The sequence below is a fragment of the Paramisgurnus dabryanus genome, chromosome 1 (genome assembly GCF_030506205.2).
Source record: "Paramisgurnus dabryanus chromosome 1, PD_genome_1.1, whole genome shotgun sequence".
NCBI classification, from domain to species: Eukaryota; Metazoa; Chordata; class Actinopteri; order Cypriniformes; family Cobitidae; genus Paramisgurnus; species Paramisgurnus dabryanus.
The window spans coordinates 1,167,194-1,187,304 of NC_133337.1; the positions used below are offsets into that span (position 1 = coordinate 1,167,194).

The 20,111-nt window shown below is 42.6% G+C and overlaps 1 protein-coding gene across 1 annotated transcript in view; it reads right to left on the reverse strand.

The window, feature by feature from the left end:
• Positions 1–2,532: 2,532 nt before the first annotated feature.
• Positions 2,533–20,111, reverse strand: part of tymp (thymidine phosphorylase) — a 274,045-nt gene continuing 256,466 nt past the window's right edge. The window contains exons 5-10 of the mRNA XM_065265577.2: positions 5,523–5,652; positions 5,319–5,437; positions 4,378–4,540; positions 4,047–4,274; positions 3,701–3,841; positions 2,533–3,388 (exon numbers count right to left, since the gene is read on the reverse strand). Of these exons, the coding sequence (XP_065121649.1) occupies positions 3,246–3,388; positions 3,701–3,841; positions 4,047–4,274; positions 4,378–4,540; positions 5,319–5,437; positions 5,523–5,652 (924 nt within the window). The 3' untranslated portion in view covers positions 2,533–3,245. The remainder of the gene's footprint in view (positions 3,389–3,700; positions 3,842–4,046; positions 4,275–4,377; positions 4,541–5,318; positions 5,438–5,522; positions 5,653–20,111) is intronic.

Below are 20,111 nucleotides of genomic sequence, written 5' to 3' on the forward strand. Positions count from 1 at the left end.
TAAATGCGTACATTTATCGATGTCGACCCAAAATTCGTTCTGAGTCAATATATCGGTCATTCTTTGATCAATTGAAATTAAACTTGGTACCCTTCATAAGGACCATGAACTGGGGTACCATGCCAAATTTGAAGACAGCGCCACCTATGGGTCATGAGATATGAAAAATGGCTATTTTTGCCCATAACTATTGAAATGTTTGATAGAAAATTATGATCTTGGTGTCTATGGATTCCTTGGCTCATTACCAATCTGTCAATATATATTATGCCGGAAATGACCAAACCGCCTGTACACTTTTTTGAATTTTGTTTTAAATTGGGATAACTATTATTCTATATAATGTATTGGCACAAAAATCGGTAGGAAGCATTGGTATGATGTCCTGAAGGTACCTGGGAAATCTGAAGACAGCGCCACCTAGGGTTAATAAACTATATAAAACAGCCCATAACTTCTGAAAACTTTGTCTGATATTCATTTTCTTTGTGAATTTTTATTCACTGGTTTATGTCGATTTCAACGAAATCTCATTTGTCAGTTTTCAACATTCTGTTCATGTCTTATTTCATAGCATATGTGAAGTATTTTTTTCGCTACTACTTTTGCAAATTAAGTCTATTTTATGCCAGGCTCTGCTCACATAAACTTTAGAGCAATCCGCATAGAAATGACCAAACACATTTTTTATATTCTCTGCCATTCCCGAGAAATACCTCTCCAAAGTTGACTGTCCCTGTGACATTGTCTCTTTGTCATATTAAATTATTATGACTGTATTATAACATGTTGTGCATTCCTATGCAACATGTTTTTCTTGACTTAAACTTTAACTGTTCTCACTTAAACTATCTGATTCTCATATAAATTGTAATTTTGTTATTTCTGCTCTGCAATGTCATGTCTGCACCTTCCTTGATTGGGCCATTTGAATGCTTGCAGGTCTGAAAACCTTGGCTAGCTGCACTGCCTGTGTAGCGCAATCTACTAAATGCATGCATCAAAACTCAGAGGTTGAGGGTTCGAATCTCGTCTGATGCATGTGTTATGTTTTTCTATTAATATTTGTTTTGAGTTTATTCTCACCTATTATTCTCAACCAGTCTGTCCATGTTCTGCACGGCTTGCAGTAATTTGGTGGCCAAGCATCATCACCAGTTCAAATATGCAGTAGCGGCCATTTTGAAAAGTACAGTATTCAGTTTTTTTGCTACTACTTTTGCAGTGTTTGTTGAATTGTTACACAATTTGGCTCAGATTATCTTTGGACCGAGCCACATAGAAATGACCAAACATAATTTTGATATTTATCTTTGTTCAAAAGTAATACATTTGTCAACAGGAATAACTTTTAAACCATTTAATGAACTAAACTTCTATGGAGAATATTTGATGGGGTAATCTTGCCTTCCCAGTAGCTCAACCAAATGCGTGATGGGCATGAAATCCAGAGGTTGTGGGTTCAAATCCACCATACGGCGGCAATCAAAATGGTTGACAAATTTGTGTCATGTAGAGTCAAATGTTCGAACAGGTTTGACTACCTACAGGGGATATTAAAAAATATTCTCTTCTTGAGAAAAATCTCTCCAAACTTGAACATACACATTGTCACTTCAGCAATCAGCACTTAAGCAGCTGTCTGTATGTATGTCTCCCCTGTAGCTCAACCAGATGAGTGACAGGCATGACACTTGGAGATCATGGGTTCAAATCCTGGCTAGGGCAGCAATTTAAGTCTTTTACTTTAGAGTCAAAAGCTTCAATTCATTATTTGTATTTTACTTTATTATTTTAACAGGTATTATTTCGTTTGTGCTCTTTTGGTTTAAGTCTCATGTGTAACATGTATGATGCTTTAGTGGTTCAATTGTTTTCTAGGTCAGCATTGGACTAATCGGTCCTTCTTTCAACATGCACATAAATATTATACTTCAAAATTTTTATTTTTTCATTATGTTCATTCTCATCTCTGAGTCCTGTGATAGTTCCCATACATATCTGCTACATTGCATTCTTCAATTGCATGTCCTTTCAGCTTCGTTGCGTGTTGCAGGACCATTGTTGCTTGGCCCCGTATCGCTGTCTACAGCTATATTTTTTATTTGAAATGAAAACACACACATTTAAAAAAATAAAAACAAGAAAAACCCCACCCCATTCTCTTCCAGCAGTCCGCTCATCTGAGACCTACAACACAAACACTGAATATATATATATATATATATATATATATATATATATATATATATATATATATATATATATATATATATATATATATAAATTAAATAAAATTAAAACCTTATAGATAAATAATCTTGTAAGATACTGCATGATCCAAATATAGTATTATTTGATACATTTTTTAAGTTTTCATTACATTTTTGGCATGAAATCCACGCTGAATCCACCTTCGACCTACGTGATCTAATCCGATTATGTAATCCTTTTTTTTCTTTTGAAAAACCCATTTTCAAGATTTGATCCGATCCGTTATCCAAAATCCTAGTGGATTGCTTTTGAAAAACCGGGCCCTGATGCTAGTTAAAATAACATCCCACTAGGTGGCAGCAACATTCATTTAACCCAACACTAAAAAATCGGAATAATTTCATTTATTCAACAAATACAAAGAAAGTAATGTGTTTTAAAGAAAAAAAATATTTGAGTATAAACTAAGCTGGTGAATTTATTAATTATCTCATAATTTCAGTACATCACATCTCAATGTAACTGCCCAGGCTGAAAGCATCTTGATGCAGTAGAAATACAAAGATACAATTTATTTGCACATATAAATATTTGGATACTAACATAAACATTTATACAAAGTTTCTTAACTGAGGATTTCATTGTTTTTGTGCGCATTCTTCAGATGATCCACCTTCCTGCAAAATTCAATTTCAGCACCGCTGTAATTCCCAGTTTAACCCTAAAGTTTTGTTTAGTTGCTTCAGGTGAGTATCATTAAAGTTTTGACTGAACTTTGAAGGCAGGTGGATATTGAGCAGCCCTGGGCTACAGTAATATTTTAGAGGCCACTGGTAAGCAAACACGTTTAAAGATTTCCCAGATGGCTTTCGAAGTTCTCAAAGTTCAATAATCTTTAGTTTGTAGTGCCTGGCTTGCCATGCCAAGTCCTACTTGGTATCAATTTAACATCCTGGTACTTTACATATACAGTACCATGCTTTTGTACACTTAAACCTTCTGAAATAATTTTTTGTTTTTGTATTTTGGTATTATCTGGGATGGATAAATTCCGCTACACGTGACTCTGTCTTGAATTCGTCACTGCTGCCAAAAACCAAAGCTTTCTGAAGGTCAAAATGTTGGTGTATATACAGTTCTGGGCTATTGTGATGAATCCTGATCCAGGATTGACCTGCCAATGCACAGTGTTCAGTTATTACAAACAGTATAAAATGACAGAAAGATTTATATTTCGGCATTTAGCAAGTGCTTTTATTAAAGACTTGGTGGTGTACAGTATTACTGTACCATAATACTCTTTATTTCTGCAGTTTTTATGCTGTATGGAGTATGCCACATGGATATTGTCACACACTAGTGTCTGAAGTCATTATTGCATAATGAATACTTTGTCACAAACGTAAAAACAATAAGTACAAAGTGCATATACTCTGCAGAATGTAGTACTGTATGTTTGCATTGCATTCTAACAAAGAGTACTAACCTTTAGTTACCTGCTGTCCCATGTCTACCAAAATCTCCGCTCCCACACTGTGATCGATTTTCTCACCAGGTTCATTACGTCCCGCCCCTAACTTGTGCAGCACCTTGGCCACTGCCATGCCATCAATCTCTAAAACCGTTCCTGCCAATCAAAAGATGTCACACATGCACACAGTGATTGTCACTGAAATGAGAGGTGTTGATTTCTGGGAATGTGCAGCAATGTGCAACAATGCTACTGACAGTGAATATTAATAGCTCGGTGTGATCTGTTTGTAATCGTGTTAGTGTTATGTAAAAGTGATTAACATATTAGGTTTTCAAATGAGATCACGGAATATAATTACCATCATGTTGTGCTTTAAGCTCTGTTTGATGTGCTGCTCTCTTCATGTGCTTAAAGTAGTCTGTGTCATCTGCGCACAGGGAATGGGCAGCATCTTCAGTCACACCCTGGGCCACCAACATAGCCTGGAACTTTTTCAGGGCTTCTCTGTTCATTAGTTTTTGGAGAATCATATTTTTCCCATTCTCTAATGTTGGAGAGTGGCCACTTATCCACAATAAGTACCCACCTAAATACATTCGAACGTTGCAGAGTGCAAATTAATTGTCATGTTGGCTAAAGCATTGCACATATGAGCCTGTTATCTGAAGTATGTTGAAAAACTCTTTTACCTAAAGTTAAAACTAGTTCATTTAGGTCATCTGGCCCCCGTCCTTTAAGACACTCGAGGGCTTCACACACCTCAACTGCATTTCCCACACATCGACCAATCGGAGCGTTCATTCGGCTAAGTATCGCCCCTGTTGTTATACCCAGGTTGTTGCCTGCAGTTACCTGTGTGCACAGGGACACAAAATAATGTGCAAAAATGGTAACAGGTATTAAACGGGTGCATGGATATGTGGATATTAGGGTGCTTTCACATATAGTTAACATACACATGACTCTGGGGTCGTTAAAAATCCCAGGATGTCCTTCGAAAAGAGTAGGGGTGTGCCCGGGCATTCTGGCCAAACTTACCCGTTGACCTACTAATCATCCCCTCATGCTAATTAGCTATATCCCTCTGTCTCCTCTCCACTAATAAGCTGGTGTGTGGTGGGCGTTCTGACGCAATATGGCTGCCGTCGCATCATCAGGATGCTGCACATTGGTGGTGGTTGAGGTGCTATGAGTGCTGCAGAAAAGCGCTATATAAATGTAATGAATTATTATTATTATTACACTTAAAGTGAACCAGAAAAGGACCTAGCCGAATGTGACCTCAGTCTTTTTGGTGTTCACAATATAGTGGACTCAAAAGAGGACCCGATTCTTCCCGGTCCTCTTTAGAACTGAAGTGATCTCAGATCCTTTCTTGTTAACATCACAACTTCATAAGAACTGATACATGTAAAAACGACACTTGAAGCTGACTGGGACCTCATTGCTTTCACACGTCAAAAAGAACGTGGTCTGAGTTCGGTTCGCTTTTGGGTCATTTTAGGTGGGTCTGAGATCACTTTGTTCACATATACACACTGAACTGCTCCGAGAGCGTTTGGAGGGCTCAAACAAACTAGGTGTGAAAACACCCTTAATTGTAATGTCTCGGATCCATAAAGTATTTTACCAGTGACTGGGCAAGATGGCGTGCACTGTCCAAATCTTTATACAAAGCAGCCCTGCCAAACTTTACATCCAATACAAGTGCATTCAGACCTTCTGCTCCTTTCTTAGAAATGATGGAGCCTGTACACAAGAGTAGCAAAGTCAAGAGAAGCAGAGTACATTTTCATTTAACTTCACATTGGGAAATCATTCAGGTTTATTTCACCTGTGATGAGAGGAAGACTGTCTACAGTTGATGTGGCATCTCTGAGGGCATAGAGAACCCGGTCTGCAGGCACCAATGTCTCTGTCTGTCCTACAATGCAACAGCCGATGTCCAGTAAGATCTGCTTTACCTAGAAACACACACATTGATTTATTAATGGTGTGGTGTAATTTACTGCATTTAGGAGTCTGTTTGTGGTACACTAATTACAATATGTGTATATACCAAATTTCTGTCAATTTTACTTTTAATAAACACTTGCTGCTGTTTCACGAGCTTGCATTAACATGTAATCGATAGGAAATGAGATAAAGCATATTTGGGGTGCTGTCTGTGGGCAGGGCTCCAAGCTCGGAAATTTTAACCCGAACACAGAGTACTCCCCCCTTCTTAACTGGGATAAATAAAACTAGCCAAGAGTGAGGTGATGGGGTGGAGAAGGGATGCTGCAAAAAACTCACGGTACAGAGGTGAGGGACTGCTATTCATAAGCACCTCTTCACGCTGATTGGTTGGATCACATGACCATGCTCCTCCCGAACTTAGTTAAATAAACTTCATTAAAAGAACACGCTCTTATTCCGCGGATAAAGTGGACAAGCTTCCCGTTGTGATTGTTGGTTATTTGAATACTATTTTGAGTTATTGACCAAGTAAGTAACAATAATAATTAACTAGAAATGCAATTCCCAAGGAATCACCAGTGCATGAAAATGCAAAAAAGTTGATTGACAGAAATGTAAAAGAAATTTAGTCTAGTAGTTTACCTGGCTGTTGACAAGTTTTATTGTGAAGCAAGCATGATTTAAAAAAATTATCATGATGAAATAAGAAGCTACCATGAGTTAACATGATTTAGCATGAAGTTAGCATGATGGTAGCATGATTAGCATGAAGCTAACATAATTAACATGATGCTAGCATGATTAGCATGAAGCTAGCATGATGATAGCATGATTAGCATGATGCTAGCATGATGTTAGCATAATTAGCATAAAGCTAGCATGATGTTAGCATGATTAGAATGAAGCTAGCATGATGTTAACATGATTAGCATGAAGCTAACATCATGCTAGCATGATTAGAATGAAGCTAACATGATGCTAACATGATTAACATGAAGCTAACATCATGCTAGCATGATTAGAATGAAGCTAACATGATGCTAGGATGATTAACATGAAGTTAGCATGATGTTAGCATGATTAACATGAAGCTAGCATAATTAGCATGATGCTAGCATGATTAGCATGATGTTAGCATGATGCTAGCATGATGCTAGCATGATTAGCATGAAGCTAGCATGATGATAGCATGATTAGCATGATGCTAGCATGATGTTAGCATAATTAGCATGAAGCTAGCATGATGTTAGCATGATTAGAATGAAGCTAGCATGATGCTAAAATGATTAGCATGAAGCTTACATCATGCTAGCATGATTAGAATGAAGCTAGCATGATGCTAACATGATTAACATGAAGCTAACATCATGTTAGCTTGATTAGAATGAAGCTAACATGATGCTAGCATGATTAGCATGAAGTTAGCATGATGCTAGCATGATTAGCATGAAGCTAGCATGATGGTAGCATGATTAGCATGAAGCTAGCATGATTAGCATGATGTTAGCATGAATAGCATGAAGCTAGCATGATGTTAGCATGATTAGCACGAAGCTAGCATGATGCTAGCATAATTAGCATGAAGCTAGCATGATGTTAGCATAAATAATGAAGCTAGCATGATTAGCATGAAGCTAGCATGATGTTAACATAATTAGCATGAAGCTAGCATGATGATAGCATGATTAACATGAAGCTAGCATGATGCTAGCATGATGTTAGCATGATGTTAACATGATTAACATGATGCTAGCATGATTTACATAATGTTAGCATGATTAGCATGAAGCTAGCATGATTAAGCGTGAAGCTAACAAGATTTAACATGAAGCTAGCATGATTTAGCATTAAGTTAGCAAGATTTATTATGAAATTAGCATAAAGCAAGCATGAAACTAGCACGAAGCTAGTATGACTTAGCATGAAGCTAGCATGAAGCTAATATGACCCAAAGACCCAACCCCCATGTCTCTATGATGTTCGGATCCAGAGATATAAGGCTTTGTTTATTATGTTGCTAGGCTGCTCATATTTGGTTGCTAGGGGCGTGGCTTAATACCTCAATATGGATGGTGAGAGACTGATTGGATGCCTGAGTAAAATGAGCCCACCCCCATGTCTCTATGACACTGTGCTGCAAAGATATCCAACTGAGCATTTTATAATGGCAGTCTATGGGAATTGTTGCTAGGGTGCCCAAAATGGTTGCTAGGGGCGTGGCTTAATAGCTCAATAAGGATCCTAAGGGACTGATTGGATGCCTGAGTAAAATGAGCCCACCCCCATGTCTCTATGACACTGCGTTGCAAAGATATCCCATCTGGGACATTATTATTTCCTTATATGGGCATGATTCCTGCCGCATTATAAGTCTATGTGGAAATTTGGGGGCCTCTTACACCCTATGGGTACAACTTACACCCCATTGTGATGTATGTTCTTACAGAGCCTGCCAGCCTCTTCAAATGTGGCAAGTCACAAGTTTCTGTGAAATCCTAGGTCTGAGCTACGACTTGTCAAAGTTTGTCGCAATGTTAAGTTTATGGGATTTTTCCTGAAGAAAATGTGAAGTGGTGCTTGCCGTGGCAAATTTCGAGGGACAATTTATGATTATACTCCAAGCCAAAAGTAAAACGGTCCAACCCCCGTGTCACTTCGATGTTCTGATGCAGACATATAAGGCTTTGTTTATTTGGTTGCTAGGGTACTGTATTTGGTTGCTAGGGAAAACATTGGCATCCACTAGTGATTACACTCCGAGTCACGAGTCAAACGGTCCAACCCCCATGTCTCTATGATGTTCTGATGTGGAGATATAAGGCTTTGTTTATTCCGTTGCTAGAGTACTGTATTTGGTTGTTAGGGAAAAAAATTGCATCCACCAGTCATTACACTCCGAGTCACGGGTCAAACGGTCCAACCCCCATGTCTCTACGATGTTCTGATGAGGAGATATTAGGCTTTGTTTATTCGGTTGCTAGGGTACTGTATTTGGTTGCTAGGGGAAAAAATGGCATCCACTAGTGAATACACTCCGAGTCACGAGTCAAACGGTCCAACCCCTGTGTCTCTACGATGTTCTGATGCGAAGATATAAAGCTTTGTTTATTCGGTTGCTAGGCTTGTCATTATTGGTTGCTAGGGGTGTGGCCTGGGAGTGGCCAATGATGTGGCTAGTTATTACACTCCGAGTCACGAGTCAAACGGTCCAACCCCCGTGTCTCTACGATGTTCTGATGCGAAGAATAAGGCTTTGTTTATTCTGTTGCTAGGGTGCTCAAATTTAGTTGCTAGGGGCGTGCCTTGGGAGTGGCCAATGATGTGGCTAGTTATTACACTCCGAGTCACAAGTAAAATGGTCCAACCCCCGTGTCTCTACGATGTTCTGATGCCGAGATATAACTGTTTGAATTTTATGTTGCTAGGGTGCTCAAAAGTGGTTGCTAGGGGCGTGGCTTTATACCTATGTAAGGATCCTGAGAGACTGATTGGATGCCTGAGTAAAATGAGTCCACCCCCATGTCTCTATGACACTGTGCTGCAAAGATATCCATCTGGGCATTTTATAATGGCAGTCTATGGGAGATGTTGCTAGGGTGCTCAAAAGTGGTTGCTAGGGGCGTGGCTTAATAGCTCTGAGATGATCCTGAGAGACTGATTGAATGCCGGAGTAAAATGAGCCCACCCACTTATCTCTACGACACTGTTAAGCAAAGATATCCCATCTGGAAAGATTTTATTCCCTTATATGGGCGTGTTCCCTGCCCCATTATAAGTCAATGGGAAATTTCGGGTGCCTCTTACACCCCAGGGGTACAGCTTACACCCCATTGTGATGTATGTTCTTACATACACACATGTATGGGCCCAGTGATGTGCCCAGTGATTACACTCCGAGTCACAAGTAAAACGGTCCAACCCCCGTGTCTCTACGATGTTCTGATGCCGAGATATAACTGTTTGTATTTTATGTTGCTAGGGTGCTCAAAAGTGGTTGCTAGGGGCGTGGCTTAGTAAGTCTTTAAGGAACCTAAGATACTGATTGGATGCCTGAGTAAAATGAGCCCACCCCCATGTCTCTATGACACTGTGGTGCAAAGATATCCATCTAGGCATTTTATAATGGCAGTCAATGGTATAGGTTGCTAGGGTGCCCAAAATGGTTGCTAGGGTAACCTTACACCCCATTGTGGGGTACGTCCTGACAGAGTCCAGCACCCTCTTCAAATTTAGTAACCAACATGTTTCTATGAAATCCTCGCTCGGACCTATGACCCGTCAAAGTTTTTGCAATGTTAAGTCTATGGGATTTTGCCCCATTGACTTTTCATTGGGCATTTTTGGGCACCTCTTACACCCCAGGGGTACAACTTACACCCCATTGTTATCCATGTTCTTACAGAGTCTACCACCCTCTTCAAATGTTGTAACCTACATGTTTCTACAAAATCCTCGAGCGGAGCTATGACTCGTCAAAGTTGGGCGCAATGTTAAGTCAATGGGATTTTTCGGGTGGTTTTTCGCCCCCCTTTCGGAAATTCTGCACCCGACCGCTTATAAAAGTCATAGCCACCATCTCTTAAATAAAACGGTCGATTTGAGCCCTCTTTCATGGGACTATGGCAAACCGTGCGGGACGAGTTACGCGCCGAAAAAGTGTGCAGACATAAGAATAATAATAACTAGATAGGTACATTTCCTGAAGAAAATGTGAGTGGTGCTTGCCGTGGCAAATTTCTGGGGACAGTATATGATCATACTTCCAGTCACGAGTAAAACGATCCAAACCCCGTGTCTCTACGATGTTCTGATGCGGAGATATAAGGCTTTGTTTATTCGGTTGCTAGGGTACTGTATTTGGTTGCTAGGGAAAAAATTGGCATCCCATAATGATTACACTCTGAGTCACGAGTCAAACGGTCCAACCCCCGTGTCTCTACGATGTTCTGATGCGGAGATATAAGGCTTTGTTTACTCTGTTGCTAGGGTACTGTATTTGGTTGCTAGGGAAAAAATTGGCATCCCATAATGATTACACTCTGAGTCACGAGTCAAACGGTCCAACCCCCGTGTCTCTACGATGTTCTGATGCGGAGATATAAGGCTTTGTTTACTCTGTTGCTAGGGTACTGTATTTGGTTGCTAGGGGAAAAATTGGCATCCCATAATGATTACACTCTGAGTCACGAGTCAAACGGTCCAACCCCCGTGTCTCTACGATGTTCTGATGCGGAGATATAAGGCTTTGTTTACTATGTTGCTAGGGTACTGTATTTGGTTGCTAGGGAAAAAATTGGCATCCCATAATGATTACACTCCGAGTCACGAGTCAAACAATCCAACCCCCGTGTCACTGCGATGTTCTGATGCGGAGATATAAGGCTCTGTTTACTCTGTTGCTAGGGTACTGTATTTGGTTACAAGGGAAAAATTGGCATCCCATAATGATTACACTCTGAGTCACGAGTCAAACGGTCCAACCCCCGTGTCTCTACGATGTTCTGATGCGGAGATATAAGGCTTTGTTTACTCTGTTGCTAGGGTACTGTATTTGGTTGCTAGGGAAAAATTGGCATCCCATAATGATTACACTCCGAGTCACGAGTCAACCGGTCCAACACCCGTGTCTCTACGATGATCTGATGCGGAGATATAAGGCTTTGTTTACTCTGTTGCTAGGGTACTGTATTTGGTTGCTAGGGCAAAAATTGGCATCCCATAATGATTACACTCCGAGTCACGAGTCAAATGGTCCAACCCCCGTGTCTCTACGATGTTCTTATGGGGAGATATAAGGCTTTGTTTACTCTGTTGCTAGGGTACTGTATTTGGTTGCTAGGGAAAAAATTGGCATCCCATAATGATTACACTCCGAGTCACGAGTCAAACGGTCCAACCCCCGTGTCTCTACGATGTTCTGATGCGGAGATATAAGGCTTTGTTTACTCTGTTGCTAGGGTACTGTATTTGGTTGCTAGGGAAAAATTGGCATCCCATAATGATTACACTCCGAGTCACGAGTCAACCGGTCCGACACCCGTGTCTCTACGATGATCTGATGCGGAGATATAAGGCTTTGTTTACTCTGTTGCTAGGGTACTGTATTTGGTTGCTAGGGCAAAAATTGGCATCCCATAATGATTACACTCCGAGTCAAGAGTCAAACGGTCCAACCCCCATGTCTCTACGATGTTCTGATGCGGAGATAATAGGCTTTGTTTACTCTGTTGCTAGGGTACTGTATTTGGTTGCTAGGGAAAAAATTGGCATCCCATAATGAATACACTCTGAGTCACGAGTCAAACGGTCCAAACCCCGTGTCTCTACGATGTTCTGATGCGGAGATAATAGGCTTTGTTTGCTCTGTTGCTAGGGTACTGTATTTGGTTGCTAGGGAAAAAATTGGCATCCCATAATGATTACACTCTGAGTCACGAGTCAAACGGTCCAACCCCCGTGTCTCTACGATGTTCTGATGCCCAGATATAACTGTTTGAATTTTATGTTGCTAGGGTGCTCAAAAGTGGTTGCTAGGGGCGTGGCTTAATACCTCTGTAAGGATCCTGAGAGACTGATTGGGTGCCTGAGTAAAATGAGCCCACCCCCATGTCTCTGTGACAGTGTGATGCAAAGATATCCATCTGGGCATTTTATAATGGCAGTCTATGGGAGATGTTGCTAGGGTGCCCAAAATTGTTGCTAGGGGCGTGGCTTAATAGCTCTGGGATGATCCTGAGAGACTGATTGGATGCCCGAGTGAAATGAGCCCACCCACTTATCTCTACGACACTGTAAAGCAAAGATAACCCATCTGGAACTATTTTATTCCCTTATATGGGCATGTTTCCTGCCCCATTATAAGTCAATGGGAATTTTTGGGTGCCTCTTACACCCCAGGGGTACAACTTACACCCCATTGTGATCCATGTTCTTACAGAGCCTACCACCCTCTTCAAATGTTGTAACCCACATGTTTCTATAAAATCCTCTAGCGGAGCTATGACCTGTCAAAGTTGGGCGCAATGTTAAGTCAATGGGATTTTTTGGGTGGTTTTTTGCCCCCCTTTCAGAAATCCTGCACCCGATCCCTTATAAAAGTCATAGCACACCTCTCCTCAATAATCCGGTCGATTTGAGCCCTCTTTCGTGGGACTACGTTAAACCGTGCGGGACGAGTTACGCGCCGAAAAAGTGTCCAGAAAAAGAAGAATAATAATTATAAACTAGATAGGTACATTTCCTGAAGAAAATGTGAGTGGTGCTTGCCGTGGCAAATTTCAGGGGACAATTTATGATTATAATCCAAGCCAAAAGTAAAACGGTCCAACCCCCGTGTCTCTACGATGTTCTGATGCAGAGATATAAGGCTTTGTTTACTCTGTTGCTAGGGTACTGTATTTGGTTGCTAGGGAAAAAATTGGCATCCACTAGTGATTACACTCCGAGTCACGAGTCAAACGGTCCAAACCCCGTGTCTCTACGATGTTCTGATGCGGAGATATAAGGCTTTGTTTACTCTGTTGCTAGGGTACTGTATTTGGTTGCTAGGGAAAAAAAATGGCATCCACTAATGATTACCCTCCGAGTCACGAGTCAAACGGTCCAAACCCCATGTCTCTACGATGTTCTGATGCGGAGATATAAGGCTTTGTTTACTCTGTTGCTAGGGTACTGTATTTGGTTGCTAGGGAAAAAATGGCATCCACTAGTGATTACCCTCCGAGTCACGAGTCAAACGGTCCAAACCCCATGTCTCTACGATGTTCTGATGCAGAGATATAAGGCTTTGCTTACTCTGTTGCTAGGGTACTGTATTTGGTTGCTAGGGAAAAAAATGGCATCCACTAGTGATTACCCTCCGAGTCATGAGTCAAACGGTCCAACCCCCATGTCTCTACGATGTTCTGATGTGGAGATATAAGGCTTTGTTTACTCTGTTGCTAGGGTACTGTATTTGGTTGCTAGGGGCGTGGCTTGGGAGTGGCCAATGATGTGCCCAGTGATTACACTCCGAGTCACAAGTAAAACGGTCCAACCCCCGTGTCTCTACGATGTTCTGATGCGGAGATATAAGGCTTTGTTTACTCTGTTGCTAGGGTACTGTATTTGGTTGCTAGGGGCGTGGCTTGGGAGTGGCCAATTATGTGCCCAGTGATTACACTCCGAGTCACAAGTAAAACGGTCCAAACCTCGTGTCTCTACGATGTTCTGATGCGGAGATATAAGGCTTTGTTTACTCTGTTGCTAGGGTACTGTATTTGGTTGCTAGGGGCGTGGCTTGGGAGTGGCCAATGATGTGCCCAGTGATTACACTCCGAGTCACAAGTAAAACGGTCCAAACCCCGTGTCTCTACAATGTTCTGATGCGGAGATATAAGGCTTTGTTTATTCGGTTGCTAGGGTGCTCAAATTTGGTTGCTAGGGGCGTGGCTTGGGAGTGGCCAATGATGTGCCCCTTTGTTACACCCCTAGTCACAAGTAAAACGGTCCAACCCCCGAGTCTCTACGATGTTCTGATGCCGAGATATAACTGTTTGTATTTTATGTTGCTAGGGTGCTCAAAAGTGGTTGCTAGGGGCGTGGCTTAGTAAGTCTGTAAGGATCCTGAGAGACTGATTGGATGCCTGAGTAAAATGAGCCCACCCCCATGTCTCTATGACACTGTGGTGCAAAGATATCCATCCGGGCATTTTTATAATGGCAGTCTATGGTATAGGTTGCTAGGGTGCCCAAAATGGTTGCTATGGTAACCTTACACCCCATTGTGGGGGACGTCCTGACAGAGTCTAGCACCCTCTTCAAATTTAGTAACCCACATGTTTCTATGAAATCCTGGATCAGACCTATGACCCGTCAAAATTTTTGCAATGGTAAGTCTATGGGATTTTGCCCCATTGACTTTTCATTGGGGCACTTTTGGGCACCTCTTACACCCCAGGGGTACAACTTACACCCCATTGTGATCCATGTTTTTACAGAGCCTACCACCCTCTTCAAATGTTGTAACCCACATGTTTCTACAAAATCCTCGAGCGGAGCTATGACTCGTCAAAGTTTGGCGCAATGTTAAGTCAATGGGATTTTTTGGGTGGTTTTTCGCCCCCCTTTCGGAAATCCTGCACCCGATCGCTTATAAAAGTCATAGCACACCTCTCCTCAATAAGCCGGTCGATTTGAGCCCTAATTTATGGGTCTACGACAAAGCGTGCGGGACGAGTTACGCGCCGAAAAAGTGTCCAGAAAAAGAATAATAATAATAATAACTAGATAGGTACATTTCCTGAAGAAAATGTGAGTGGTGCTTGCCGTGGCAAATTTCGGGGGACAATATATGATTATACTCCAAGCCAAAAGTAAAACAATTCAACCCACATGTTTCTACGATATTCTGATGCGAAGATATAAGGCTTTGTTTATTCGGTTGCTAGGGTACTGTATTTGGTTGCTAGGGAGAAAATTGGCATCCACTAGTGATTACACTCCGAGTCACGAGTCAAACGGTCAAACCCCCCGTGTCTCTACGATGTTCTGATGCGGAGATATAAGGCTTTGTTTAATCTGTTGCTAGGGTACTGTATTTGGTTGCTAGGGAAAAAATTGGCATCCACTAGTGATTACACTCCGAGATACGAGTCAAACGGTCCAACCCCCGTGTCTCTGCGATGTTCTGATGTGGAGATAAAAGGCTTTGTTTACTCTGTTGCTAGGGTAATGTATTTGGTTGCTAGGGAGAAAATTGGCATCCACTAGTGATTACACTCCGAGTCACGAGTCAAAAGGTCCAAACCCCGTGTCTCTACGATGTTCTGATGCGGAGATATAAGGGTTTGTTTACTCTGTTGCTAGGGTACTGTATTTGGTTGCTAGGGAAAAAATGGCATCCACTAGTGATTACCCTTCGAGTCATGAGTCAAACGGTCCAACCCCCGTGTCTCTACGATGTTCTGATGCGGAGATATAAGGCTTTGTGTACTCTGTTGCTAGGGTACTGTATTTGGTTGCTAAGGAAAAAAATGGCATCCACTAGTGATTACCCTCCGAGTCACGAGTCAAACGATCCAACCCCCGTGTCTCTACGATGTTCTGATGCGGAGATATAAGGCTTTGTTTACTCTGTTGCTAGGGTACTGTATTTGGTTGCTAAGGAAAAAATGGCATCCACTAGTGATTACCCTCCGAGTCACGAGTCAAACGATCCAACCCCCGTGTCTCTACGATGATCTGATGCGGAGATATAAGGCTTTGTTTACTCTGTTGCTAGGGTACTGTATTTGGTTGCTAGGGAAAAAAATGGCATCCACTAGTGATTACCCTCCGAGTCACGAGTCAAACGGTCCAAACCCCGTGTCTCTACGATGTTCTGATGCGGAGATATAAGGCTTTGTTTACTCTGTTGCTAGGGTACTGTATTTGGTTGCTAGGGGAAAAAATGGCATGCACTAGTGATTACCCTCCGAGTCACGAGTCAAACGGTCCAACCCCCGTGTCTCTACGATGTTCTGATGCGGAGATATAAGGCTTTGTTTACTCTGTTGCTAGGGTACTGTATTTGGTTGCTAGGGAAAAAAATTGCATTCACTAGTGATTACCCTCCGAGTCATGAGTCAAACGGTCCAACCCCCGTGTCTCTACGATGTTCTGATGCGGAGATATAAGGCTTTGTTTACTCTGTTGCTAGGGTACTGTATTTGGTTGCTAGGGGAAAAAATGGCATCCACTAGTGATTACCCTCCGAGTCACGAGTCAAACGGTCCAAACCCCATGTCTCTACGATGTTCTGATGCGGAGATATAAGGCTTTGTTTACTCTGTTGCTAGGGTACTGTATTTGGTTGCTAGGGAAAAAATGGCATCCACTAGTGATTACCCTCCGAGTCATGAGTCAAACGGTCCAACCCCCATGTCTCTACGATGTTCTGATGTGGAGATATAAGGCTTTGTTTACTCTGTTGCTAGGGTACTGTATTTGGTTGCTAGGGGCGTGGCTTGGGAGTGGCCAATGATGTGCCCAGTGATTACACTCCGAGTCACATGTAAAACGGTCCAACCCCCGTGTCTCTACGATGTTCTGATGCGGAGATATAAGGCTTTGTTTACTCTGTTGCTAGGGTACTGTATTTGGTTGCTAGGGGCGTGGCTTGGGAGTGGCCAATTATGTGCCCAGTGATTACACTCCGAGTCACAAGTAAAACGGTCCAACCCCCGTGTCTCTACGATGTTCTGATGCGGAGATATAAGTCTTTGTTTACTCTGTTGCTAGGGTACTGTATTTGGTTGCTAGGGGCGTGGCTTGGGAGTGACCAATGATGTGCCCAGTGATTACACTCCGAGTCACAAGTAAAACGGTCCAAACCCCATGTCTCTACGATGTTCTGATGCGGAGATATAAGGCTTTGTTTACTCTGTTGCTAGGGTACTGTATTTGGTTGCTAGGGAAAAAATGGCATCCACTAGTGATTACCCTCCGAGTGATGAGTCAAACGGTCCAACCCCCATGTCTCTACGATGTTCTGATGTGGAGATATAAGGCTTTGTTTACTCTGTTGCTAGGGTACTGTATTTGGTTGCTAGGGGCGTGGCTTGGGAGTGGCCAATGATGTGCCCAGTGATTACACTCCGAGTCACAAGTAAAACGGTCCAACCCCCGTGTCTCTACGATGTTCTGATGCGGAGATATAAGGCTTTGTTTACTCTGTTGCTAGGGTACTGTATTTGGTTGCTAGGGGCGTGGCTTGGGAGTGGCCAATTATGTGCCCAGTGATTACACTCCGAGTCACAAGTAAAACGGTCCAACCCCCGTGTCTCTACGATGTTCTGATGCGGAGATATAAGTCTTTGTTTACTCTTTTGCTAGGGTACTGTATTTGGTTGCTAGGGGCGTGGCTTGGGAGTGGCCAATGATGTGCCCAGTGATTACACTCCGAGTCACAAGTAAAACGGTCCAAACCCCGTGTCTCTACGATGTTCTGATGCTGAGATATAAGGCTTTGTTTATTCGGTTGCTAGGGTGCTCAAATTTGGTTGCTAGGGGCGTGGCTTGGGAGTGGCCAATGATGTGCCCAATTGTTACACCCCTAGTCACAAGTAAAACGGTCCAACCCCCGTGTCTCTACGATGTTCTGATGCCGAGATATAACTGTTTGTATTTTATGTTGCTAGGGTGCTCAAAAGTGGTTGCTAGGGGCGTGGCTTAGTAATCTGTAAGGATCCTGAGAGACTGATTGGATGCCTTAGTAAAATGAGCCCACCCCCATGTCTCTATGACACTGTGGTGCAAAGATATCCATCCGGGCATTTTATAATGGCAGTCTATGGTATAGGTTGCTAGGGTGCCCAAAATGGTTGCTATGGTAACCTTACACCCCATTGTGGGGGACGTCCTGACAGAGTCTAGCACCCTCTTCAAATTTAGTAACCCACATGTTTCTATGAAATCCTGGCTCGGACCTATGACCCGTCAAAATTTTTGCAATGGTAAGTCTATGGGATTTTGCCCCATTGACCTTTCATTGGGGCACTTTTGGGCACCTCTTACACCCCAGGGGTACAACTTACACCCCATTGTGATCCATGTTCTTACAGAGCCTACCACCCTCTTCAAATGTTGTAACCCACATGTTTCTACAAAATCCTCGAGCGGAGCTATGACTCGTCAAAGTTGGGCGCAATGTTAAGTCAATGGGATTTTTTGGGTGGTTTTTCGCCCCCCTTTCGGAAATCCTGCACCCGATCGCTTATAAAAGTCATAGCACACCTCTCCTCAATAAGCCGGTCGATTTGAGCCCTAATTTATGGGTCTACGACAAAGCGTGCGGGACGAGTTACGCGCCGAAAAAGTGTCCAGAAAAAGAATAATAATAATAATAACTAGATAGGTACATTTCCTGAAGAAAATGTGAGTGGTGCTTGCCGTGGCAAGTTTCGTGGGACAATTTATGATTATACTCCAAGCCAAAAGTCAAACGATCCAACCCCCGTGTCTCTACGATGTTTTGATGCGGAGATATAAGGCTTTGTTTACTCTGTTGCTAGGGTACTGTATTTGGTTGCTATGGAAAAAATGGCATCCACTAGTGATTACCCTCCGAGTCACGAGTCAAACGGTCCAACCCCCGTGTCTCTACGATGTTCTGATGCGGAGATATAAGGCTTTGTTTACTCTGTTGCTAGGGTACTGTATTTGGTTGCTAGGGAAAAAAATTGCATCCACTAGTGATTACCCTCCGAGTCATGAGTCAAACGGTCCAACCCCCGTGTCTCTACGATGTTCTGATGCGGAGATATAAGGCTTTGTTTACTCTGTTGCTAGGGTACTGTATTTGGTTGCTAGGGAAAAAAATGGGATCCACTAGTGATTACCCTCCGAGTCACGAGTCAAACGGTCCAAACCCCATGTGTCTACGATGTTCTGATGCAGAGATATAAGGCTTTGTTTACTCTGTTGCTAGGGTACTGTATTTGGTTGCTAGGGAAAAAAATGGCATCCACTAGTGATTACCCTCCGAGTTATGAGTCAAACGGTCCGACCCCCATGTCTCTACGATGTTCTGATGCGGAGATATAAGGCTTTGTTTACTCTGTTGCTAGGGTACTGTATTTGGTTGCTAGGGGCGTGGCTTGGGAGTGGCCAATGATGAGCCCAGTGATTACACTCTGAGTCACAAGTAAAACGGTCCAACCCCCGTGTCTCTACGATGTTCTGATGCGGAGATATAAGGCTTTGTTTACTCTGTTGCTAGGGTACTGTATTTGGTTGCTAGGGGCGTGGCTTGGGAGTGGCCAATGATGTGCCCAGTGATTACACTCCGAGTCACAAGTAAAACGGTCCAACCCCCGTGTCTCTATGATGTTCTGATGTGGAGATATAAGGCTTTGTTTACTCTGTTGCTAGGGTACTGTATTTGGTTGCTAGGGGCGTGGCTTGGGAGTGGCCAATGATGAGCCCAGTGATTACACTCCGAGTCACAAGTAAAACGGTCCAAACCCTGTGTCTCTATGATGTTCTGATGTGGAGATATAAGGCTTTGTTTACTCTGTTGCTAGGGTACTGTATTTGGTTGCTAGGGGCGTGGCTTGGGAGTGGCCAATGATGAGCCCAGTGATTACACTCCGAGTCACAAGTAAAACGGTCCAACCCCCGTGTCTCTACGATGTTCTGATGCGGAGATATAAGGCTTTGTTTACTCTGTTGCTAGGGTACTGTATTTGGTTGCTAGGGGCGTGGCTTGGGAGTGGCCAATGATGTGCCCAGTGATTACACTCCGAGTCACAAGTAAAACGGTCCAAACCCTGTGTCTCTACGATGTTCTGATGCGGAGATATAAGGCTTTGTTTATTCGGTTGCTAGGGTGCTCAAATTTGGTTGCTAGGGGCGTGGCTTGGGAGTGGCCAATGATGTGCCCAATTGTTACACCCCTAGTCACAAGTAAAACGGTCCAACCCCCGTGTCTCTAAGATGTTCTGAT